Source organism: Idiotropiscis lumnitzeri, chromosome 10 (assembly GCF_059441095.1).
Source record: "Idiotropiscis lumnitzeri isolate Australia: NSW breed Sydney's pygmy pipehorse chromosome 10, RoL_Ilum_1.0, whole genome shotgun sequence".
Classification (NCBI taxonomy): Eukaryota; Metazoa; Chordata; class Actinopteri; order Syngnathiformes; family Syngnathidae; genus Idiotropiscis; species Idiotropiscis lumnitzeri.
In genome coordinates this window covers 7,936,828-7,962,561 of record NC_142400.1, presented here as the reverse complement: position 1 = coordinate 7,962,561, position 25,734 = coordinate 7,936,828, and the positions used below count along the sequence as shown (strand labels likewise).

The 25,734-nt window shown below is 40.6% G+C and overlaps 2 protein-coding genes across 6 annotated transcripts in view; one reads left to right on the top strand and one right to left on the bottom strand.

The window, feature by feature from the left end:
- The window catches only part of kcnn3 (potassium intermediate/small conductance calcium-activated channel, subfamily N, member 3), a 76,857-nt gene extending 56,290 nt beyond the window's left edge, over positions 1-20,567 (top strand). The window contains exons 8-15 of one of the 5 annotated variants that reach the window (XR_015845610.1): positions 6,794-6,921; positions 8,393-8,462; positions 9,979-10,659; positions 12,303-12,367; positions 13,174-13,282; positions 18,405-18,525; positions 19,411-19,501; positions 20,492-20,567. Coding sequence is in view for 1 of the 5 variants with exons in the window: in XM_088306958.1 (XP_088163084.1) it covers positions 6,794-6,921; positions 8,393-8,462; positions 9,979-10,383 (603 nt within the window). In the remaining 4 variants the exon portion in view is untranslated. Of the gene's footprint in view, positions 1-6,793; positions 6,922-8,392; positions 8,463-9,978; positions 12,660-13,173; positions 13,283-13,599; positions 15,587-18,404; positions 18,526-19,410; positions 19,502-20,491 lie in introns of those variants that run through there. The other 4 variants (XR_015845608.1, XR_015845609.1, XR_015845607.1 and 1 more) reach the window with 4 other exon arrangements.
- Positions 20,568-21,882: 1,315 nt separating this feature from the next.
- rps27.2 (ribosomal protein S27, isoform 2) lies at positions 21,883-25,425 on the bottom strand. The gene is made up of 4 exons (XM_088307786.1): positions 25,326-25,425; positions 24,894-25,002; positions 24,064-24,174; positions 21,883-22,726 (listed from the first exon to the last, which is right to left on the bottom strand). The coding sequence occupies exons 1-4, from the start codon at positions 25,329-25,331 to the stop codon at positions 22,698-22,700; spliced, it is 255 nt and encodes an 84-aa protein (XP_088163912.1). The 5' UTR covers positions 25,332-25,425; the 3' UTR covers positions 21,883-22,697.
- Between the last annotated feature and the right edge of the window lie 309 nt (positions 25,426-25,734).

Here is a 25,734-nt window from a genome sequence, read left to right as displayed (position 1 = left end):
TGAGATGGTGATTATTTTTGGGTTTTGTTAGCTGTAAGGTAAAATCATTCAAATAAATAAATAAATAAATAAAAATCTAAACTATCTCAGCATCACTATTTGACTGCGTTGTGAATCTGTACTCATATTTTAATTAAATTACACAAATTATTTTCCACAATATTCTCCCTTATTAAGAACCACCTTTACTTACCTAGTGCATTTTTTTTTTCATATTCCAATTCTTAATCTCTATAATCAGTACAATTCTGATCAACTGCAATCATCATGACATCACAAAAAGTGCCGATCGATGATGAGGCTTAATCAGTGATGAGCTAACACTCAGAGCACAGGGTTAATTCCGATCCAGCTGCGTGTTCCTCCCCCCTCCGTAATAGGATTTAAGATCTTAATTGATAAGAGTTAACGTAACCTATTGAGTCGATGGTGTGTTGGCTTTTAATTGCTCATGTGAGATGTCACGACTAGCATCAAAGCTTTTATCTAAATGTCTGCAGGCGCTACGATTAAACTCTTTCTGGTTGCTGCAGCTGGCTGAACGCGTTTTGCGCTGATGGAGGAAAACAATCGCAATTAAAAGCATCAGCGAGACACAACTCTGCGTTGAAAAAAAAAATGACATCACTGTTTGAATTGTTTTTGATCTTATTGGGCAAAATTTGCACTCCGCTTTGGCTGACAGTGTGCTGTCGTGGTGAACGCATCACCTCGCGCTCCAGCCAAAGCGAATATGCTGCAATATCGCTGGCTGGATGCGCCATTAGCCAAATGGGAGATGCCAACTCACTTTCGCTCCAAAAGAAAACAAGAGCTCTCAATTGAACCGCACTCTCTGCCAAGGCTGAACACCTTGTGTCCTGGAGGTGGTGAGGATTTAAATAGATGTTATGGAAAACTGACTTTTTAATTGCCTGTATGCACAAATGGCGTCTCTGGAGTGCCCAACCACCAATCAAGTGTGAAATTAGGCGTTTGTTTATTTTTATTTTTTTTGTAAGCTGTCTAACCATGACGTGGCAGCAATCTGGGTAAAGAGCTGATACGTTCTTTTTTTTTTTTTTTTTTCACATTGTGAACGGACTAACTGTAATCGCTAGATAAGCAGAGTTGCAATGTTGTTGGTCGCACAAAATCGTAAACACCGTCATTGGCGTTAGCATTTTTTTTTTTTTTTATCGGGATTTGATACGTTTAAACCTAAAAGAAAAAACTGAACGTGAATTTGAGTGTTTTTTTTTTATAATTATCAAAAAGTATGTACGTGGCAGGTTGATAAACCCCACCGCTCATCATGTCTTTTTTCTGAATAGAACTGCCATGCGTGATTTTTTTTTTCTTTTTTTTTTCAATTTACTGAATTGATTTGTGCAAGGCCAGATTAATACACAGTGTCTGACTGAATAGATGCAGTAATTTTCTTTTCACAATACTTGTCATTATATGTCTTATCACACCTGTACATGTTCACAAAGCCAAGACAGGCAAAACCAGCACTGGAGCCAAGGCAAGGTCCAAATGTTTTATTTGTTTCCTTTATATTTTAGTGAGCCTTTTATCCTTAAGCACGAACATAACTTTTCTTTTTTTTTTTTTTTAATAGTCTATTCTCTTTTTATAATCGAAAGATCAAGTGCGGCACAAAACTCTCCTTTTTGTTACTTTTAGACTAGTGAATGATGAAACGCGGATTCGTATCCAGCAGCAGTGTGAGCTTCAACGAGCTTCCTGATTGGCTAGCGTTCCATTTCACGTCACAATCACAAATCCATTCACTTTTGTGGTGACATCACAAAAAAAAAGCCAAACAAATAGCATACGCTGTTCTCATAACACAAATTTTACATTTTAATTTTAAAACAGCAAAATTAAAAAATTTTCAGTGTCGCAAGTTATTCGCAAACTAAGCCAATTTGTCTTGTCAGCCACCGTAGCTTTCCAGAAACATTTTGGAAAAGTAGCCTTGATGACTTTAATCCAACTCTGAATATGTAGACAAGCTCCCCTTTAATATTACCTGAAAGGAATACGCTACATTTTTGATTGTTTTTTTTTTTCTTTGTCAATGTGGCTGGTAAGGTCAAACCCAAGACTCTCCACGTCCAGTCAGCACATGGAGAAACAGGCTTGCCACTTGTCGCCAAGGTGACCGCGCTCTTAGTTTATGGTTTTGTCCTCTCCCCCAAATCACCAATTTTACACACACAGAGAGGTCATTAAGGCAGAAAGGGGGGGGGGGGGCGTTTATAGTCGCCGTGATTGATTAATCCTTCACAATATGGCAAATTCTCAACACCGCTTGTTCGAACACATTCCCCATGTACCTGCCATAAGGCGTGCCATGTGCGGGCTGCAACGGAACACATCTTTGACCCAGATGGCGCCAACACGGGTCCCCACGAACAAACCATATGTTGCCACAATTGCTGCTTAGCTCCTGTTTACTTTCCGGTGGAGTCAATTTACATTGGGTATAAAAAGCCTACAACTCCACTGTTCCAATGCCAGTTATTTGTCATCTAAATAATGAGACAAAAATATTTCTACTGTTACTGTGACACATAACTTGCACAACCCAACTGAAAAATAATCGTGTTGTCGTTTCAAGTGTTCGATTAACTCCAAATAAGTTCAGATGTTCTATAATAGGTTTTCCCATGTTGCGTTCAAGCAAACACTAACTGAAACTGGTAACATGATGCTGTCACCACCATCTTTATGTGATGAGCAATGTTGTCTTAGCGCCAAATATACATTTTAGAATTATGGCCAAAATTTCAACCTTGGTTTCATCAGAGCCATGTGCACATTTTTCACCACATTTGGGAGATTTCAATTGTCTTTTTACTAAATGTAGCAGGGCTTAGACAGTTTTCTTTTCTAGGTCGGGCAAAAAAACAAAAAAAAAGGACGTTTGCGCCGTTGTGGGCATGAACACAGCCAATGTGCTTCTTGGCCAATGGATACGCCTCCTCCTTACCTTTAAATTCAGCACAGGGGAGGCGTGTGGTCTACATGGCAGGAGTCCATGTAGGAGAACGACACATAAACGACACCGCCACTACCACCCCGATAGTTTCAAGTTGATAATACCAACGAACCGGCAATACGTTTGGATGAATTCATTTCCACAATGATTCAGAATGTTTGCTCACTGTTGTTAAATTTCAGATCAAAATATGATGCATTCACCACACACGTCCCTGGATCTTCGAATCTGTTTGCATACACCTCAGTCAAACTCTCCAAAACTACGTTGCGCCACCTGCGCCACAACTTAGACCTGCTTTCAAAAAAAAAAAAAAAAATTAACTTGATCAAAAAAGACAGAGAAAACAGGGCATTGTTGTCATATCTACTAAACAGAACTTGCCAGAAATTTCTGCAGCTCCTTCAATGATGCTGTTGGCCTTATAACACTGTTCTGTGGTACGTTTAATGCTTTAAAAAGTATTTATATATATATATATATATATATATATATATATATATATATATATATATATATACCTATCTCCTGAATCAATCCTTTGAACCAGATTCCTCTGATGCTATGGAAGCTCTCTGTGGACCACGGCTCATGATTGTGCAGATGTGACTTCAAAAATGTCAAGAAAAGCGTACTAGATTCATCAAAGGCCTTTTGAATGGCAGCAGGTGTGCCGACTCCCATCTAACATGAGTTTGAATGGCATTGGTTCATTCTGAACACAGCCGCATCCCTAGTCATAAAAGGATGTGCACACTTATGCAACCACAGAATCTCAGTTGTTTATTTTTATCCCCCCAAATAAAATTTAAAAAAAAAGATTAAAAAAAAGACCTCAATGGAGCTGTAAAGGTTATTGGTCACATTAAGACAGATAAAGTTTGATCATGATTCATCTTAGTATCTCTGTTTTTTACATCACAAAAATGTGTCATTTGGGTGTGTAGACTGTAGCTGCAATCTTCATGAAGTCGTTTAAATTTATCAATGAGGAAAAGCTGCTTTAGTCTCTTCGGGGAATTGAAAAAAAAAAAAAAGAAAGAAAGCAGTTGCAGCCGACAGTGTATTACGCTCATTAAAACCGTCTGGAAATCGCAAGCTGGAGAGCAGTGAGACAAACACCGTCTTAATATTACATTTGTACATCAATCATGAGGATTGTTGCACTGCGAAAGAAATTATTCCTATTGATATTATGAGCCACTGAGAGTTTAGAAAAATCCCATTGATGGTTAGTGTTTTGATTAAATGTGATTGTGGGATGTTCTGACAGGCCTCATCACTCCTCATTTGACTTCTTCTAACGTAATGACTCACCTGATACAACAGGATGAGGCACATTGATAACGAATGAACATGTCAACCAAATGTGTTTTTCAGATACCGTCCCTTGATTTAAAAAAAATAAATAAATAAATTGGAACAGGCAATGATAAACAGAATCAGAAAGATAAGTTTAAAGGTCAACTTCTAAATATTTGCCACATGGAAACCCAATTACTGTCGGATAATCTTAATACACAAGAACCTGCTAAACGTTGAACAGTATGGTATGAGTAAAATAAACTAAAACTACTTAGTGTCAAAAAACCCAAGAGACCCGCATGGAAAAAGAAAAAGAAACTCTGGTCATCTCCGCCATGTCGAGGCTGTCGGCGTGTGACTGGCGTGCTGCATTTAAAGGGAATGAGATCAAAAGATCGCTCCCTCAGCTGCGCAGACCTCCTTCTCGCAGATCCTGTCTGGGAAATTACCATTTGCAGACTACTTCTACAATCATAAAAATTCAAATCATTATCAAAATGTATCAAGAGTAATTGCTCACAAACATGTTGATTACAACAAAATGTCCTTCACATAGGTAGATAAAATGTGACAAAGGTGCCGTTGCCCTTGACAACGTGCGATGACGATGCTCCTTTTACACTACCTGTAAAAGTCAGCACATTTCCACGGTCGCTGTTCTGTATTCCGACACGAAACTGTCAACCCAGCAATTTCCTACCTTTAAAGGTAGAATGAGAGGCTGAACGCCACCTTTATAGAAGCGATTGGTAGAAAGGAATTGTTCATGTGTTGAACTCTTTTGATGTCATCATGCATCTGATTAAGGCTGTGGCGTAAGACTTACCCAACTTCGTTATTACAGAAATTCTATTACAGCTACGGACTGTTCTTGTTCTGATCCCGAAGCCCCTGTCCAGATATTATACTGGCATGGCATCACATAGAGCCTAGACCAGGTGTGGGCAAACTATGGCCCGGGGGCCACATGCGGCCCATTAAACGTTTTAATCCGGCCCACTTGAAAAAAATTTAATGAATGAACCTTGTTCATGTTTTATTTTCTAAATACTGTGGTATTTCAAAAACATACATGTTGTTTTCATGTTTTTGTTCACTTTCATTTAAAATTGAATGTATTTTTTTTTACTCCGATTTCTCCATCCATCTGCTCCCGGTCCGGCCCCTCTGTCAAATTTTAGAACCCATTGTGGCGCGCCAATCAAAAGGTTTTGCTCACCACTGGCCTAGAGACTAGATTTGATTTTTTTAAAAATCATGTCGTGGTAGCAACACAGGCAAGAAAAACGCTTCGAAATGAACCCACAATGGCGGCAATCTGTTAGTCCAATAACGCATTTTCAGTAAAGTAACATAGAAGGTTGTAGGTTCTTCCTTTAAAAAGACTTCAAAGTTGAACTCTTGATTTGACCTCCCGTATCTTTTGCGCTATGCCAGCTTGACTTCTGGTGTGTCATTGAAAATGACATGCAGGAGGGCCCGTATTGTGTAAGTCCGTGCGTGTGTGTCGAGCTTGACTGCAGTGGATGGGTGCTGATTAGCCAACTGCCGGGGTCTTTTGTCCTCCTCAGACAGGGGGGGGGGGGATATAATTGTTCTTTGTTCAGCGCTCAGCTTGGCTTTGAAGTCACTCATTCAATTTATGTCCTTTATACATTCCCTGCTTCTCTTCACTTCTCTCGTGTTACGCCGACCCGTTGTTCACCACTTTGCTTTTGTCGTAATTACGCGACAACCTTAGGTGAAAAAACATGGTCGTCATTCGTGCATTGTACATTCACAGATAGTTTGACTTTCATCACATTATTGTCGAGTACAAAAAAAATTAAGCTATACTACGACCACAAAACTGCATGATCTCTTTCCCACCAATTATAGCCTTATTTAAGACTTACCATCGCTAATTTCTCGTGGCTGGTTTGTTTGTTTTTATATCCTAGCAACCTCCTGTCCTGATTGTAAAAAAAATAATTGCCTTTCCGTGCCAGTAAATAGCGAGAAATAACCACATTGAACATTACACTGGCAGCTCGGTGGAATGATCCCACACTGCTACTGTATCAGCGTCTACTATTTTTCCCTCAGTTGTTGTCATACAATGTGAGATGATTGGTTTTTAATAAAGCACTATGCTGGATTACATGCAGCCAGCCGTCATGATGCAGCCCATTTGAGCTGCTCTAAGATATATTGTGGCACAGGCACCGCGTGCGAGGGAGAGACTCCGCTTGGCTCTCGTTGCCAAAAGTCCCTAAGGAACGAGCTGTTTGTGTGCGCTTGAAAAGCTTTGGCAGGCAAAATGTGTGTGTGTGTATGGTTGTGAGAGATGCTGAGAATGAGGGCATCCTTTAAGAAAAAGGAGGATGCTTAAGTGTTTTATTTTCATCCGTGTCAAGAAAAAAAAGAGCGAATGGCGAGCAAACCTGTTGCAAAAGGATGACCTGTTGCTAATGATTACGTGTGTGTGTGTGTGTGTGTGCGTGTGTCGTCTGGGAGCAGATAAAGAACGCGGCGGCCAATGTGTTGAGGGAGACCTGGCTCATCTACAAGCACACCAAGCTGATGAAGAAGATCGACCACTCGAGAGTCCGCAAACACCAGCGGAAGTTCCTGCAGGCAATTCACCAGTGAGAGCACTCACAACTCACACACACCCACTCACACACTCACGCACGCGCTGACGCTACCTTTGAAATCCGTTGCATCCACCCACGACTTCAATGAATCATCATCAGCTAAAAGTTCATCCAGTCAAATACAGTTGTGGGTAATCGACATGCATCATTCTATTACAAACACTTTGATCGTCATATCTCATGTACCGATTACAATTGTTCGTTGCTGGACTGCGTGCGCTTGATCAATAAAAATTGGAGATGAGCTCACAAATGGAGGGATTCCCCTTCCAGGACTTTCAATAAATGTTTACAGTTACTGGGAATGAGGCATTTAAAATAAACATGAAGCCACATGCTGCTTCACCAAGTCTCAGGACAAAATATCTGACCCCGTGTTGCAGGCTATTCTGGTAAATCTTTGGAATATCAATTTGCACAAATTTGTCAAATATTGACAACTACGAAAGACGTGATTACGATAGAATAGGAAATTGTAGTCGATGTACTTTTATGGCGAGCAAAGTTTTCTAGTAAGTTAGTCAACCTCACAGTTCTGTAGTCCAAGGTTTGAATTTCCCGCCTTCACGTGACTAATTGAAGATTCTAATGGATGAAACCACTATGACATTAACGACAGGCGAGGCCTACTAGAACAGCTGAACTTTATTTTTGCTTTATCAATAGCACTTAAAATGTTAAAAGCATTTAACATGAATGTTGTTATGCGTTGCTGATTTTGAACACCCCCCCCCCCCATCTAATCATGGTGTGCAATTAATTGTTTCTTAACTAACTAAAAACAAATATATTGCGTTAGGTTATTATGTGAATTTATCATGACAAAAAAATCATTTGAACAGGGGTGTGTAGACTTTTTATATTCATTGTAGCATTGCTAAAACAATATTCCTAACGGTGGACTTCTCCCCAGCTGTGATCATTTAGAAGTGCAATGACATATAATCAGTCAACGCTTGATTACAAAGGCCACCTGATTTGTTTTTCCAAATGACGCTCACAACATTCTAGTCATTGTGTTCCGAGAACTCAACGCTTCCCATTTATAATTGCCTGGCAAGATTATTTATAAAAACTAATTGTATTCCCCCTTCATTTATTTCCCCCAAGGCCTCATTATGCCCAAGGTCCCGCCATATTAAATGCCACTCTTATTTATTCCTCCAGAGCTCGAGGTTCCGACAGAGCTGAAATATTTTGTCCTGTGATTTACAAAGCCATCAGAGAGGCAGAGCACACAGTGTGCCTGAATGTTTGCACACGCACGCATCCAGACGCACGGGCGCAGGTCGCCACAAAAGGTGAAGCGGGGCAAGGTGACCGTGCCGCAGTCTTGTTGTCACACGGCCCGCCGGGGATTAACTCGCCAGGCTGACCACTGTGTACTCACTGAGCTGAAACTTTGTATGGCGCTCCCTGCATCTCATTGTGTGTGTGCGTGTGTGTGTGTGTGGATGTGTAGATTACGCAGCGTGAAAATGGAGCAGAGGAAGCTCAGCGATCAGGCCAACACGCTGGTGGACCTGTCAAAGGTGAGTCGCGTTTCTCAGCGCCTCGGTTAAAGAACGTGTTGAAAACCCTTTTTTTTTTTTTTAATTGTGCCGTTGCCATGACGACCTGCCTGTTTGTCTCTCCTTAGCAACCGGAACAAGTGTTTATGAAGCAGGGATGACTGAGTGGGAATGTGAGGAGAAAGGAGAGGAGTGTTTTTCTTTTTCGTTCCGCAACCGTGTGGGTGTCTGAGTGAGCGTGTGATCTGACATAAGTGTGCGCGCATGTGAGTGTGTGTGTGTGTGTGTGTGTGTGTGTAGTCCTTCCTTTTCATTCTGTGCTTTCTCACAATGTTCCAGAGACTTCCCTGCAGCCTCCTCTTTATGCTTGCATCCACTCCATCTCGGACACCCCCCCCCCAGCCAGCTTTCCAACTTACTCACTCCTCTCAGGCGGCCTATTTCCACTTCTGCTCCTTCAAAAAAACCCTTCTAGCGTCTCTCCTTGTTATATTCAAACAAAACCCAATATTGTCCTTCGCACATTTTGTAACAGCATTAGATCACCCCAAGGCCCCACAACAATAGCTGAGAGTGGCAGGGTGGTCTTGACTAGATTTACCGCGTGAGAAATCGTTTGTATCGCTACAGCGCTTCTCATTTTATGTCATTGTGTTTTTGCCAAGTTGAGAACAACAAAGAAAATTTGGAATATACGTTCAATTAAAAACCCACCACAGCAAAAAACTGCTGGTAATGCTGTACTGTCGTAATAATGATATAAATGCACCAGAAGTACACACGTGCATACACTTGGCAAAGGATTAGTTCCAAAAATGCTTCCCTCCCTCTAACACACCTGATTCAAATGATCGGGGTTGTTATCAACCTCCTGCAAAGCTTGTTGATGAGCTGATCATTTGAATCAGGTGAGTGAGACGTCTAATACATGCAAGATAGTTTACCCTCGAGGGAGAAAATTACGTTCCTATTCAATCTTTCAGCCTCATTGAAGAAAGTCAAAACGCTGGTTTAATGTCACTGAAAGCATCACAAGGTTTCTTAAATCAAATTTAAGGACACATTGAAAATGATCACTATGTTCATGGAAGCAGGATATCCATGATGCAAATGACTTGTTTTAACTAATAACTTGTTGGGGGCAATTAAACCATGTGGAATAAATTATGTTGTCGGATTTAACCACTTTTTATACATAGTGAGTCGAGAAGGGTGAACATGCCAAAATAATGTTGGGTTATTTTTAACCCCTCAGTTTTAAGAGTGTATAAAATGGAGGAAACACATTTTAATCAACTAATAATTGCACTGGTATGGATGCAAATGTTTGTCCACTTAAAACAAGACCTCACAGTGTCATTATTCTGACGCAGTTTAATGATGACTGAGCAATTCTAACGAGGACACCAAAGGCACTTTATATTGACCCAACAAACGTTTGAAAATGCCGTATCCTCCCCTTCATGGCGCCCTCTGCTTGACCAAGGCGATAAATAAACATCATGAGTCATCCCCCGTCTCATCTCTCGCCCTTTAGATGCAGAGCGTCATGTACGAGCTCATGTCGGAGCTCAACGACCGCAGCGAGGACCTGGAGCGCCAGATGTTGTCCCTGGAGCAACGCGTGGAGCAGCTCACGGCCGGCTTCAACGCCCTACCGGCGCACCTCTCGGCCACCCTCGGCGCCCAGCACGCCGCCCTGGTGCACCTCCTCCGGGAGAGAGACTCCAGGGATGGGAGGGACGCAGGAGGAGGGGGCGGAGGAGCTGTGGTGCCGCTTTCCCCCGCAGCTTCACTCACCGCCACTCCAGCTACGGCCACACCACTATCAACTCCAGCAGTTCCTCCTCCTCCCCCCCCACTGGCCCCTTTAGAGCCCCCTTTGCCCGACCCAGAGGGGCTCTTGGACGCGAGTCCGAACGGCAACACCTCCACCTGCTGAGAGAGCCCAGGAGAGGCCAAACGCAGGGAAGAGTCCGCCCCCCCCCCCCCGCCCCCCGCAGACGCCGCGAACGAGTAGGCGCACTGACAAATGAGCCTTTCAAATTGATGAAGATGGGACAACGGGGAGAAATAATGGCAGCGAGCGGGAGCGCCGGCGTGAGTGATGACACTTTTGGGTGGGGGCGCGTTCCCTTTTAAGAGCGATAGGGCAAGAGAAATTTAGCAAGAACGGAGACTGGAAAAGGTGCGGGGGCAGAGGAAGGACGTCAAGAGGGTGAGAAATGGCGCTAGGAAGTTTAAAAGGAGGAGGAGGAGAAATAACGAGGACTAATTATGTGAACTCTAGATGGGGGGGAAGAAAAAGCCTTTATCTCTCTTTCTTTTTCTCTCTCTCTTTCGCTCTGTCCCGCTTTCTGTGTCCTTTCATCAGGAATTAATGACCATGACTTTTTATCCTTATGATGTATTTTCTATCAGAATGCTAATTGTGTGATAACGAGCATCCCTTTAACAGAAGGTTAGATCAATATGACCGGAATTTATTTAAATACTGGCATGCACCGCACACACACACGCGCACCCCCACACACACACATACACACAAACGGTACTTTCACTATGCCCTTAAGATAACACTAAAGCCTCTACTGCCAGTCGTCAATGCACTGCCAAGCAAGAAACCAATGTTAAAAAAATACAAAATAAAAAAAAAATAATAATTTTAAGTTTGAGATTCCCAACGCAGAGTTGTGACACAAATGATGCACTGAACTCCACTAACTCAGCATGCAAGTGCGTTCACATCCGCTATTTGGTCAGAGCACATTTCGGCATGGATTTTAATTAAACTGCAAGTCAGGCATACACAGATTTGTTGTCATCCCCTTATCAAATATGGATGACATATGCGTCTTCGGGACATGCGAGGATTACAATTTTTTTTAAGCTTCTGCACAAATGACAGCTATCATTTCATGGTTAAAAAGCTTTGTACTTCACACAACGCTCCAAACGTGCTGTCGAAGCTTGCAGAAGAATTTGATCGCTTTCTATTAATACGTAGGGCACAGTTTGGCGAAAGACATTTTCAGCTCAAGACCCGAACTAAAACTACAAAAACAAAAAATAAACTGATTTGAATACAATGAATGTACTCTTAAAACTGCTGGGTCTGAAGCAGTAACCCAAATTGGGTGAGATAGCTAACCCAGCATTGCAGCCAAAAGGAAGCCAGCCAATGCTGGGTTATTTATACCCAAAGTGTTGGGTTGAAGATTTGACCCATCATTTTGGGTCAAGAATTATAATCCAAAAAGGATTAAACAAATAAAAATACCCAAACTGATGAGTTATCAGTCCAGCTGTGGTTGAGACTCATTTTTATGACCAACATTTTCGAAGAAGTACCAACTCTCCCCTGTCAGCAGATTACTCACATGATATGTGCCCAGTTTTCACACCGGATGCCCTTCCTGAGGCAACCCGCCCGTTTCCCGTGTGTGGCCCGTCCACCAGCTAAAAAGGTCAATTTATTCAACTTCAGCACACAAAACAGTGAAAAAAAAATATTAATAATAATTCTTTAGCCCAATCTGCTGGGTCAAACCAATCAACCCAATCTTGGGTTAAAGCAACGCAATCCACAGCTATCCACCGAGTGCGTGTGGGAAAACGACACAGCATTATTTTTTTAGTGTGCATGAAAATTTAAAACAAATGTCCGTTAATAAGAAATTGTTTGCCTGTTTGATGAGTTCTATTCAAGCATTTTATGTTTGCAGGCTTTGTCACTACATAGAGAATTTAGTAGGAATTTGTACAAATTTCATATCCCTTTATATGGTGGCAAATAATTATTCATTTTGAAATGTTTTTTTTTTTAAGTCTGATTGTTCTGAATTCCTGTTTGTATTCCAGTGGCATATTAAGCAGCCTGGACGAGTTGGTCTTCTTTCAACAGCAAACTAGAATGACTCAGCAAGGTACTCCCGTTTGACTCAAATCGCTTCAAGACACGGTTAATTGATCCCACATCGATTCCACCGACTGAATATTTTTAAAAAGCCATCAATTGATGATTATACACGTCCGCTGTCAGCACGCTATCTTGATCGCTGGCATGACACGGTAAAAAAAAAACATATTTTGGCGGATATTTTAGAGAACATTAATAAATGAATGAATGTTAGTTTTTCACCGGCTAAAGTGCGTTACACTTGTGTGCAAAATCCTACTAAAGTCTGAGAAATACAATAAACAAGTATCTCAATGTCATCCGTCCACAGCGGTCTTATCGACTTGACAAAGTTACATCGTTTTGTTTTCAGTCTCTGAAATACTTAAACGTGTTCTTTATTTGATTTGAAATATATTGACATTTTTAAATTGAACACTGCCTGAACTCGACAAACGGACTGATAATTTTTTTCCAATGTCCAGTTGATAAAAAAGGACATCTTATCTTATTTTATCTTATATAGAAAGTGAACACAACCTCCGTTAAATTGAAATGGAAATGAAAACAAGGTTCATCATCATCAAATTGAGATTGACAGTTCTGAGGTTCACCGTTGGTTTCAAATCTCGGTTTCCCCCTATACTTGTTTGGGTTTTCTCCGGGTATTCCGACTTCCTCTCAAATCCCAAAAACTCGCATGGAAGACTCCAAATTGTTGAATCTAATTTTTGCTTGCACTATTTTATCCTCCGGGCTTTTTTAAGGCGTTGTAATATATATATTTTTTAAACTAACAATCTTAACAGAAGTGTTCACGTTCTCTACGTACAGGGGATCCTCGGTTTACGACAGTCCCAACATACTTATGTGGTTTCGAGGTTGCATGGCATGCGGTGAACTCATTAGAAGAATACAGTACGTTGTCACGCGCCACAAGAAGGTATACTTTATCCCTATCGTACTTATTGTTTCTCATTTGAATGTGCCCTATGAGCGTACTGTCATTTTGAATTTACAACTGCATTAGCATAGGTTAGTGGTAGACGATAGCGCAGTCCCATGTATTTAAAAATCAGTGGCGGGCTTAATCCACCGCCTCATACCATGCTGCTATGATAAAAACCATCAATCCAATTAAAAAAATGCAATAAAACATATGCAGTATACAGATACGTAGATAGATTCAGAATTCAACTCAATTCAATGGATGATTTTGACCCCACAGGCTGTTGAACTGAATTTGTATTTCAATTTCAGATAGGGGAATTTAATTCAGAGAAGCTCATTACTCACTCCAAACCAAATTTTAAATGCTTATGCTTAAACAAAGCATGGTATTCTGGGAAATGAAGTGCTTTTCTTCCTTCATCACAAACAAGTTCAACGTTTTTACAGTTTTAATCATCTGCTTTATCCGAGTTGGCTTTTAATGTTAATAAAAGCAATTACTATGTACTCCAAGTCCTTACAGTCATACTTGTATAAAATCCGTGTTGTAAATAGGCTTACATACTGAAAAGTGTCACTGTTAAATACACTTTAATTTTGCATCATGGATTTCATGGAAATTAAATTTGACTTCCTGCAATTTAATGACAATTCTGCTTCCCCCGTTTGGCACATCGACTCCAATTCAAGAACTTTGCAGAAATTTAGGGCTAATTTTCAATTCAAATCTGAATTTATACAATTTTAACAAAATGTCACAAACAGTCAAGTAAAATCCCTCATCCAAATCGGAACATCCGCATGCTGAAAGCAGTGCAGTCAAGTGAAATGCCACCAAATGAAAAGAACAGACTGGTAGGAATAAATTAATACAATTTCATTGGACAAATATGACAATTTAGTTTGTAAATAGAGGTTAATGCTCCTGATAGTATTTAGGTTTTGCTGACTTTATCCGCCCACAACTGGTACAAATTACGTTATGTCACAGCTGCAGCAACGCAGCAACTGTGCTGTAAACCGAGGAGGCCCCCCACCCCCCCCTCCTCCCGTAATGCACCCCTGTGCCAAATCATACTACAACACTACTGTGCTGCCATTTTTCTCCACACAACAAAACAACTCACTGTTATCACGAATGTATGCTTGAGCTTGCTTGGTCACATAAAGCCCCACTTACACGTGTATGCCCACACACCAACACAAACACACACACATGTACACACACTAAAACAACCAAAGTGCTCTCTCCTAAATGGTCTCCAATAAAAGGCAGAGAACGCTGCTGCCCCCGGAGACAAAACAATAGCAGGAAGCATCGCGGACACCTTGACAATATTTTTTTTCCAAGGGAATAACTGTGAAAATCCAGGCATGGACTTGTTAAGAGTGCTGAACAATACTGGGGCACTTCTTACCTCACTCCCGCTTTCAAAACAAACCAAGGTGGACTCTGATGAACACAAATAAACCTTATAAAGGATACATGGCCATGAAAGAAATACTCTTGAAGTAATTACTTAATAACTCATAGAAAGAGAGATGAAGGTCTACTAGGAAAAAGACACGCCCACTCCTGGCATTCGAGAGACAATGTGGAAAAGTGTCTTAGAGTGACACACTGTGGCCGGAATACTGAATTACAGGCTCTGAATATAATTGTACAGTATACTGTTAATTCCTGGACTAGCTTTGTATTGCGTAGTCTTTTCTACCATTCTGATTCAACTCGGTCCTAGCTGATATCTAATATTACGATAGTATTCTTCTCACTCGTCATGACAACTATATCTACTGTACATTAACGATGCGTTGAAGGAACGTCTGGGGTTAAAATGATTTTTGTAATTTTATTTTATCAGAGAGAACTAATAAAGTATATATCTATAACATGACAAATGGACTGTTTTCTGTGTGCTCGTGTTCGCGTATCGTCAATTTGATCACATGCGAGGCAATGTGGTGCATCATTTTTCATTGACGGGACACACTACAAAATTTCCCAATTACTTTAAGATTTTTATAATCACGTGGCTTCTGTAAGTTTGTCTTCGAGTCACCTAAAGCCATAATTGTTGCCTTTTGCCCGTTATTTCTCTCCATTGGAACGTTAGCTTATTTTGTGTCCCACTTCCACTAATGGACAACAATTGTGCTTATGTTTTTTTTTTACTCCCTGCAGTGATATTCCCATTGACGTTTCTCATTATTTTCTCCATTCAGTTGTTTTCAGAGGAAACACAAGGCTTGTGCGTGTTTTGTGGCGCTTTGATTAAAGGCATATTTTCAGAATGTATCTTTAATGGCCAGTCTTACTTTTTTCTTTTTTGTGAATCTCTGGTGTCTTTTGCTCTGTCAAGTTCAGACATTTTAGAATTTCAATTGATCTGGAACACTACAAAGGACTATTGGGGCTACCTTTAAAAAAAACTGGGGGAAAGAACAGGAGATAGAAAAACGTGCGCAGTGCATCTAAAAAATGCCTTATTTGTTTAAACACTTATGGTTGACAATCGAAAAAACAACGTTCGTGAAGCTAAAATTTGACCTTGAAAAGATCCTCAACAGTCCTGCGCTATACTTTTAATGCTTCTAATATTTAGATTTAAATGTGACAGCATTGTTTTGCAAACACAGCAACGTTAATGTAACCTTAAAAACAAAGCCTATAAAATGCCTCCATTATGCTGAATGTCTAGTCAGCATTGAAGAAACACTTCTACACAGTAAGTAGTTAATATTTAATCACTCTCCATGCTATATTCACTCTATAACTTGCAAAATATGCAGCATCCTGCCTGCCTGTATTAAATTCTAAACCATGAAACACTAACCCTGCGGGTTAAACTGATGAATTCACACTAATATTTTCATTTCTTGTCATGTGTGAATTCTTCTTCTTTTCCCCCCCTTTGATTCATTTTGTCAGAGGAAATTGATTTGTGTGTATTTGTAAAGCTGTCATATAAATCCACTGTGTATTGTGCAAACAAAACAAGGTTAACCGAGGTGTGCAATGAATGCAAGGCGGCGGTGTTCTACGAGCAGGATGGTGATGATCAACTTGTTATCTGCGGTTTTTTTTTACCGCCAGGCTCTGCTACTCCTGGAGCTTTCATCAACTCTCTTGATTATATGCTCTAACAACACGATGCCTCTATGGCTGTAATCAATGTAATTCAAAACTTCAATTGATCGTCAGTCTCGTTGCATGCTCCGGGAAAGCGCCATGATGATTTCTGTCTGAGGATAGAAAATAAATAGAACAGAATTAGCATTAGTCCAGAGGAGATGAGGTACAGCATGTTTTAGTTATATTCGGATCAAAATGTGAGGACAAACGGAGAAGCAAAAAGAAAGTGGTGTCTGCTAGAAAACAAAAAAATTTCATGAAAAGTCGACAGGAACAGCTGAACTTAATTGGTGGTTAAATAGGAAACTTTAAAAAGTGGCAGTTGGCTGTTTAGCAAGAGTTTGAATGTGAGTGGTTATTTCTGACCGCAACCAAATCCATGTAAGTATAAGAGGGTGTGCACACTTGTGCAACTACACCGTCAGTTGTTTATTATTAATGCCCATCTTGAAAATATTTTCTTTCACTTGAGTATGACAGGTTAGCTGTCACAATCCTGGTGGAAAAAGTTTGGAATTTTTTTTTATCTTGAAGTCATTTTGTTATACAGTTTAAAAAAAAAACTTTCACTCTTCCCAACCCTAAAGACGATTTGCTTTATAATTTAATTTAACTTTATGATACCAATAGTTCGTGTGAACACGAAACGTAAAACAGAAGACGAATGTAATTTGACAGCTAACCAATTTATGATGCAGTCATACCAATAAACATTTCAGTTATGGGCGAAACTGCATGCGCCACATGAAAGAATCAATTGGGTATCTTGGCTAGGAAGTGTTGCGTCGATAGAACCGATTCTTTGATTGTCTTTATGAGCGCTCCGGGTCCCGCAACTATAAGCAGAAGCCACTTGCTTCGTCACAACATACTTAGCTCCGCCCCCAATCGTCCTGGAGATGAAAACGATCGGTGGCTCCTTTTCATGAGACAGGTCCGCGCCCCCTCAAAACAGGCTGATTATTCTCATTCATAGCTGAAAAATGTGAAACCAGAGTATTCTACTGTTTTTTTTGTTTGTTTTTTTTTTTTTGCTCTCATCGACCCTACCCACCGCCATGTTTGGTCCCCGACCATTTCTTTTTCTCGACACTGATTAATTGAGAACACACGGGAGGAACAGTTGTGTAGGCGGACTTACAAGGCGACATGCAGGGGAAAGCGCCTGAGATAACACACCTTGCATGACATTTGCAGATGCAGTGGCAAGCAATTCAACCTTTGATAAAAAAAATAAATAAATGAAATAAGATTTATAGCAGCAGCTGAAATGAAACGCATAATCCCACAGGAAATATAGCCGCATAGCCTTTCACTCCCTAGGAAATAAACATGTAGACTGACTACAGTTTATGGCACGTGTGCTCACATATCCTTATTATTTTCCTTCATTCTTCAAGGAATCCAAAAGTGGTTAGATGCCAGATTGCTCGCATTTGAATCTAACACTCAACATGCAAATTATTCTAACTAATGTCCTAATACAAATGTGCACATTTAGTGCTATCACTTCTTTCCACCAATAGCAAGCGTGTTCTGATGCCCCGCTGTTTCCGCAGCAACCACGGCAAACTCCACCGACATGTACAGGTCTGTGCCTGCGTGTGCTTGTCACATTCTGCAACGAATTGCGATGTTGTGCATTCGTGCACGTTTTGGGCAAAGGCGAGATTGGGCAGGTCGAAGGAGTACTCATGTGCACACGTGCATTGTGAATTACTGGGAACTTTCAGCAGACAAAATCAAGATGCTCAGTAAAATCTTGTCATGATGACCTTCCACCAGGGAATCCCTTTCATCATTTTAATAGACGGAAAACTCCAAAACTCCAAAGCACAGTTTTGAGGAGAAAAATATTTTATTAATTTCATAACTGTATTTCTTTCAATACAGGTAAAGAACTAGGGCGACTTATGCAAAGTCAGCTGGGATAGGGGAGGGCACAGCAATCTTAACGGACCTTTTCTTTTTGTGTCTTTAGCTCACAAGCAAAGAACTACACTCAAGGCTTTTCTCACTGGAGAGGATGTTTTTGCAGAGAAAAACCTCTCATGGTCCCTAACGGATTTGACTGTCCAGTCGTTATGTGCGCGTCTAATGAGGTGAGACCTTTTATGGTGCAACCATCTGTTTGTGTATTCAAGTAGCTTCAAATGACGCACTTTGCTCACTGTAGCGGGACGTACTTTAGTTACCATGAGTGCAGACGAATACAACATTATCTCCATGGCAACGCCAGCTTCCCACAATGACCCCCCCACCACCCTCACCAACCTACCTCATCCCTCATGCCCCCCTCCAGCTTCGAGCAGCGGGGACGTACCGGTGCTAGCATGAGCGGGAGCATGGGTTTCTAATTGACCTATTTTTCAGACATTTGAATCGGCACAAAGACAGTTCTTTTTTTTTTAATGATCCCGCAGGGGAGTTGTGCGCCGCTTCTTCCCCTGACAGGACTCCTACTGCTGCCACTTCCACTGGCACTACCTGGGAGTCCTCAGCACACCACACACTCACTGCCAAGCACCTTCCCACTGTTCTCCTTTCCCTCCGTCTGATGTTTTGTCTCTTTCCACATCTGAAGCTCTTTCCCACGTCTTATTATGCATGAGACAAGGCTTCTATGTGTGTGAGCGCGTGTAGGTGTGCATGCGTGCATGCCGATGTGTCTGTGTGGCCACCCTGGCCCTGTGGAGGCGATCAAGAAGTAGACACACACCCCAGAGTATTGCCACATGTTGGGCTTTTCCACTTCAAGGCTGTCCAGTTGATATTTTTCCAGCAGAAGTATTCTAAGGCTTTAATTGATTCTCCTATTGATTCATTTCATTACATAACTCCAGCAACACAACAAGTGACTCAATTTTATTCTCCTTTTCTATTGGCTGCCAATATACTAATATTGTATTTGTCCAAGAGACGTATGATCCGTTTATCAGTTCATCATCAATTTGACTATAATTATGAAATAATATTTTTGATCACAGCTGAACCTCCGAAGTGGAACGCAACCCATTATGAGAAGCTGGTTCCAAGTTGTTCTGGTGAATTTCGTTTTTGGACTACCATTATTAAATGGTAGGTAATATTTTATCATTCTTACTAGTCATACATAGATAAAATTGCATAAAAAAAACTACGCTAAAGTAAAACTACTCACCCTCTGAAGATGTTTGACAGACTCGTTGTAGAGCGGGAACAGGAAAGTGTTTGCGGAGCGATACTGGCCTCTAGTGGTGATTTTTAGTTATTGCTGGAATTTCTACAGTGTTGAAACAAGGAAGTTCGTATTTGCGATAATTTGAATTTGAACTCGGGTTTGGTTTGAATTATGGACCATTTTCTTTCCAGAACAATTGGATTAAACATCAAGTTGTTCAACTTTTGGGTGTTATATTTATTATTTATCATTTGGGGGAGTCTTAAAAATATCCAATACAAGCGCTGTAACAAATTACAATGTTAATTTGAGATCTTGTGGTTATAGTTCTCATCACAGTGCGTGTTATTTCAAATATTTGATTCACCTAATGTAGCTTTTTCTTTTCCTTTTTGAATAAGGCGATTGCGATTCTGAGTTGTTGTGTTGTATTTTATGATGCTCTGCTTCATTTTACGACTGTCAGTATACTTTCTGTGACACCCAAAAAGAAAATGACGCTGTTTCTATGTTCATTGCCTATGTGCTGCTGCATAGTTGGTTTTGCAAGGACAATGTAGGTCAGGTCAGCCTTGGACTTGTAATTGTTGTGAATGTGTTTGAGTACACTTGAATGTTTGCACAAACAGTTGAGTCGATGGGATAGATAAATTCAGCAAAACAAGCAGTACTTAGAGGACCTATATAGATCAGCGGTTCTCAAAATACCATCCCCAAAAAATACCCAGCTCTCCAAGTGTCCTCATAACGACCAAAATTAAGATAAAATACTGTATAAAAAGTGTACAAATAACAAATCACCTACATTTGAGTAAACTTTGTCGTGAAATGAATGTTTATACTACTGTTTACTGTCTGATCACACAAGTACATGGGACATGGTAATGAAGTATTATTTATGTTTTTAGGGTCTCTCTGTTACAACAACTGGGGAGTTTCACCACAGCTTGCAACTTCCTCCCTGCAGCTCATTTTGCTTTGGCCCAACACCAGTCGACAGATGATGAATGACTGTCTACCTGCCTTCATCCTTAACACTCTCGTAAGGCCCTAGCAGACTCGCTGTCCTACACTAACTGCATGCACGGTGCGGCCAAGCACTAAAAGCAGGAAGAGAACTGAAGCAACCCAGCCTTGAGAAGGAGAAAGGAATCAAATTTAAAGGTTAGATAAATTTACATGATTTGTGTTGTTTGTCACTGATTGACAGAAGGTACGGGAAGTGGTGTAAACAAATCCATCTATCCATTTTCTATAACAATTGTAAGCCGATCCCAGCCTGGTCGCCAGGATGGCCGAGTGGTCTAAGGCGCCGCGTTCAGGACCCAGTCTCCCCAGGAGGCCTGGGTTCGAATCTCGAATTTCCCCATTGTGGGACTAATAAAGGCAATATTATTATTATTATTATTGCCAATCTCAGGGCACATATAGACAAACAACCATTAACAGTCTACACCGGATTGCCCGTGGCAAGATTTGTTTTGTGTGCCCATAAATTTCGTAAATGTGCGGCTGACATGCTTACCACTAGGTCTACTGTCCTACCCACGGTAAAAAAAATTAACTAAAACACTACCAAAAGAAAAAACTTAATGTAAGCTCACTACACAAGCCGCGTAAAAAAAAAGTGAACATTTTGTCAAAAAAGTTGCTAATTGTCACTCCCAGCAGAGGTTTACTGTAAAAAAAAAAATAAAATACTTGACCTAAAGTATGCTTACTTGATAATAACGAATTGTAGGAAATGGCATAAATGGGCTAATACAATACAAAATTGGATCAAAAATGGTGGAGCAACACAGGTATATATTCTTTATATCCCTCTGTGTAGTGTGGAATGTCTTTGTTATACTGCCCCCAGGTGGCCAAGACATGCACGCTAGAAAAAGCAGCACCTAATAATAATAAATTAGATTTGTAAGCGCCTTTCAGGACACTCATTAAATTGAAGCAAAAACTGGTTAATTTCTTTGCATTCTACTTAATTTGGTACTTAGTGTATCTTTTTGTTCAGTACATTGTTTTTCTTTATTTTCACCATTTTGTTGCATTTTATTTTTGGTTTGAGGCTGAGGATTTTTCTAAACACGACTAATCTTGTACATGATCACATTTGATTGCAGTTCATTAGGAAGGCTCAGGTTTCATCACGCAAGAAGTGGAGCCACAATCAGTTGAGTGCAACCCAGAAAAGAAATTGACTCGAATGAATGAGTGTCATGATTAATCAGTGTAGATCTACACAAACATGAGGACTATCTTATCTGCGAGGCAGGAAAACCAGAGTAATTACAATCAGTTTCAACGTCAGCCAGATTTTTATTTATTTAGTCACTGAACAAGACAGCAAATAAAAATCCAATAGTTAACATTAAAAACTGCATAAGCAAATAATTAAATGCAGAGTAGATATAAATCACATTGTGAAAACGGTCAACATTAGAGTCAATGATTTTTTTTTTTTCAATACACATTTCAGCAGATGATTTTGTGCAACTTTATAAAAACTTTTCACAGAAAGCACACACAAAAAGTGCCATTGTAAAGTCTATAAGTGTGTCATCAAGCGAGCCCAAATCAAATCCCATCCACGCCCTCAATCTAAAAAAAAAAAAAAACTAACCCGGCCAATCACCAAACAGATCAAAGACCGCAACATCTAACCTTACAGTTTCATTTATTTGGCAGGTGTTAATTCGTTAATGAGTCATACAAAGAGCGGCTTCAGGACACATTAACATGATTGAAGCAAGGAACTGTCATCTCCAGTTGGAGCCACAGAGCATCTCCCTTCTTGGAAATAATTTGAATGTTATTGCTAGGACATTCTGAGCTCTCTTGCTCAGCCCCTCAATCTTGCTTCATGTTAATTGTCCTGCTAATTCGTACTCTCAATTTAGTGAATGCACTTTGGCGATGACAATGATTGAGTCTACTTGGTTTATTTTAAAGACCACGAATAAGTGATGGCAGAGGATGTGACAAAAAAGGCCATACATCCAATGTTTGCCTTGAGTATGATCTTGCTTTCCTGCGTTCCCTTCCTCGACGTCACAGCAGTGGCACTTGATTCAAAATTTTGGGTCATTCTCAACTGCGTCGTTCCGATCCAAGTTAGTGTTGTTTCCTCCTGAACGAACATCCTGGGAAGACGGGGACACAGATATACATTTGGTTACAATAGGGAGTTTATTTAAAAAAATAAAATAAGGGCTAGTGAGGAGGTCCTGAATTAAGCAAAGCCACTTTAAGAGACTTATTGTATGGTTATGCCTACAAATGTTTGGCCACTAGTAAGACGTCAGAGATTACTTTTTCTGCTACATTTACATGATAACGGTGATTCTGATGAGGACACCAAAGGCAAGATTTATAGTGATATTGACCCATACATGACCTCAAATAGCCTCGATATAGGGGCGATAAAATAAATAAGGTTCTGCTCCCTTCAAGCTTTAATGTTGTGTTTGTGTGGAGATTGAATGTGATACCCACTTGAAATTCCACAAAGTTTGCACATTTATCTTGGTGTGCCGACTGAGTCGCAGAATGAATCGATAACAGACACTAATTCTATCTACCCGATCAGAGTGACAGCTAGACAAATGTGCTCTCCAGTGTCGGATGGGAGAAGGAATTGGGGGGGGGGGGGGGGGGGGGGGGGTTCAGGTGCACCCAGACTATTTACAAATGCAGCTCACCGGGAAGGCCATGGTTGCCATGGCAGCAAGACATGGAACAAAAGTAGCCAGGATGCACCAGTACAAACGAACCAGGCCTTGTTGCTGTCTTGCTCCAGTGCACCCGTATTCCTTTGTGACCACGTTTAGAAGGCTTCAGGCCTTGGGGAAGCATTGTTGCTACTTCCTGTCACCCTTTTAAATGCCGTGCCTTGTTTGTGCTTGCAGCTGAATGAGTTTGAAATGCATCGGTGATGATGAATTTCTATCACAGCTACGAGAATCAATGTCTGCCTTAGTTGACACCCAGTTCACGATGGATGCGATGAAAGGGCAACACAAAGGCAATGATTTACGGCTTAAAATTTATTCCGTATAGATCGGTTGCGTCACACCTCCCAAACAGTAAAACATTGAACGCTTCAGGCTGGAGTGAAGTTTTGATTCCTTTCTAAGAACCTGTAATGGGTGATATCACCACAAACCTTGGGATTCTAGTGTGCCAAAGTGTTAATGTAGACACCAAACTGGAATACGGTTCATTAAATTTGCAGTTGAGAATTTGTGAAACTGTTGCAAGCAATTACCAATACAGTATTGGTAAGGAACTATTTTTTTTAAATCTAGGACTCCCCCTACAGGGAACAGATGTAATGCCATTTTATGCCATCAACAGTGAAATGGAACCAACAATACATCAGACATTCCAAGACTGCATACAGGAAAAGTACTCTTAAAAATTGTTTTGAATCTACACCTGTGTGGTCCTGTGAAGAGCACAATTCTCAAGTTTTGCATACCTTCTGTAAGGCGAGCTTTCCCACCCGTAGGCTGGCAGAGGACCGTGGAACAGCCGACACACAACACCACAGTCTGAGCGTGACTGAACACGGTAGTGATCTTGTAACAACCTGAAAACATGACAGCAATATTATATAATAATATAATATTGCCTTTATTAGTCCCACAATGGGGAAATTCGAGATTCGAACCCAGGCCTCCTGGGGAGACTGGGTCCTGAACGCGGCGCCTTAGACCACTCGGCCATCCTTTGTGTGTGTGTTTGTGTGCTTGCAGCATCACTTGTAAAGGAGTCATTTCAAACTCAATTCAAAAGCAGCCACAAGAGTCAGTGTATGCCTTATTTGACACCCTCATCATTACATAGACTAATGAGGGCAACACAAGAAGGCAAAGTATGCATACAGAGATATTTATTGCTTCACACGTCTATCGCTCTCGAGGGCAGTGATTCTTATTGTGGTATGCGTCCCACTAATGTGTATGTGTGTATAATAAGCAAAGGATCACTACATTAAATGTGACTAGTGTTACCATCAAGTTCAGTACATTTCTAAAGTACAGCTTTGCCGCATTTAACTTTATATTACAATACATTAACATTGAATATTGTAGAACATACTTCCATAATGGGGACTAAGTCGCAAGTCAAACAACAGTCATTTAACTGATTTTAATTGGGTGAGTTTTAAGTTTAGTTTTTAATTTCGCTATAGTCAAGACCACTTTTAATGGTCAAACTGTAACAGCAGATCACAATAGCAAGAACCACCGCTCTACAGCATACGTCTACCATTGCTTTTGCACTAACAATTTTAATAAAACAGACCTGGACATTTGACGTCCATAAAATAGGAATTCGGACTCTGGACGAGTCGTTTCTTCTTGTGTCTCCTCTTCTCCTCCTCAGAGGAGGGAAGCAACAGATCCTTTGCAAGCTGCAAATACAAAACAAGTCAAAGTAACTACATGACAATTATCATAAGGATATGACAAACAGACAAAGATATTTGAAGCAATAACGAATATATATAGCTCAACGACACAAAAGTTCACATCGCCAACGTGGGCTGCTTTGTCGTCCACGTGTCTCGCCATATTGCGTCCTTTGTTGGTTTCTAATTTCCACGTTACGCGCACGACTATTCGACGCCAACGAAATTAAACAGAAAACAAACATTTATCGAAAAAGAAGTGGAGCAGTTTATACACTTTTAAACGACGCACGGCTACTTTAGTGAGTGGACGTAACGGTACTTACGGGCATGTCTGTACTTGTTTCGAGTCAAACCGGAAAAAGACGCAAAGGTGACGTACCCGGAAGTTGATGGCCACGTCACGTGACCGCGGAGGGGGGGCGTAATCGACTTTTCCTTTTGCATTGGGCCCTACATTTTTATTTTATTTTATTTTATTGTCGCGAGTAACTATAAGTAACTCATTTACATCCCCTGTGGTAATATTAAATGACAGAAGCCAGGTTATGCTACAAACCTATTTGTGAGTTTGAGCTATCACGGACAACGTTGGGGGAAATGTAAAATAAAAAAATACTTTTTGATGTTGTATACGAATACCTGGGTCTGTGATGCCTGGCCACCCAAACAACCAAGAAAATACGAGTTATATTCCTATTTCTGAGTGAAAACGTTTTTATATGAGGAACAAAT

What these genes read in the sequence shown, in the direction of transcription:
- rps27.2 (XM_088307786.1), bottom strand. An exon ending in TATGGACGTCAAATGTCCAG is followed by an intron (nt 24,175 to 24,893) that starts GTCTGTTTTATT and finishes TCATGTTTTCAG; the next exon opens with GTTGTTACAAGATCACTACC. An exon ending in GAAAGCTCGCCTTACAGAAG is followed by an intron (nt 22,727 to 24,063) that starts GTATGCAAAACT and finishes CCGTCTTCCCAG; the next exon opens with GATGTTCGTTCAGGAGGAAA.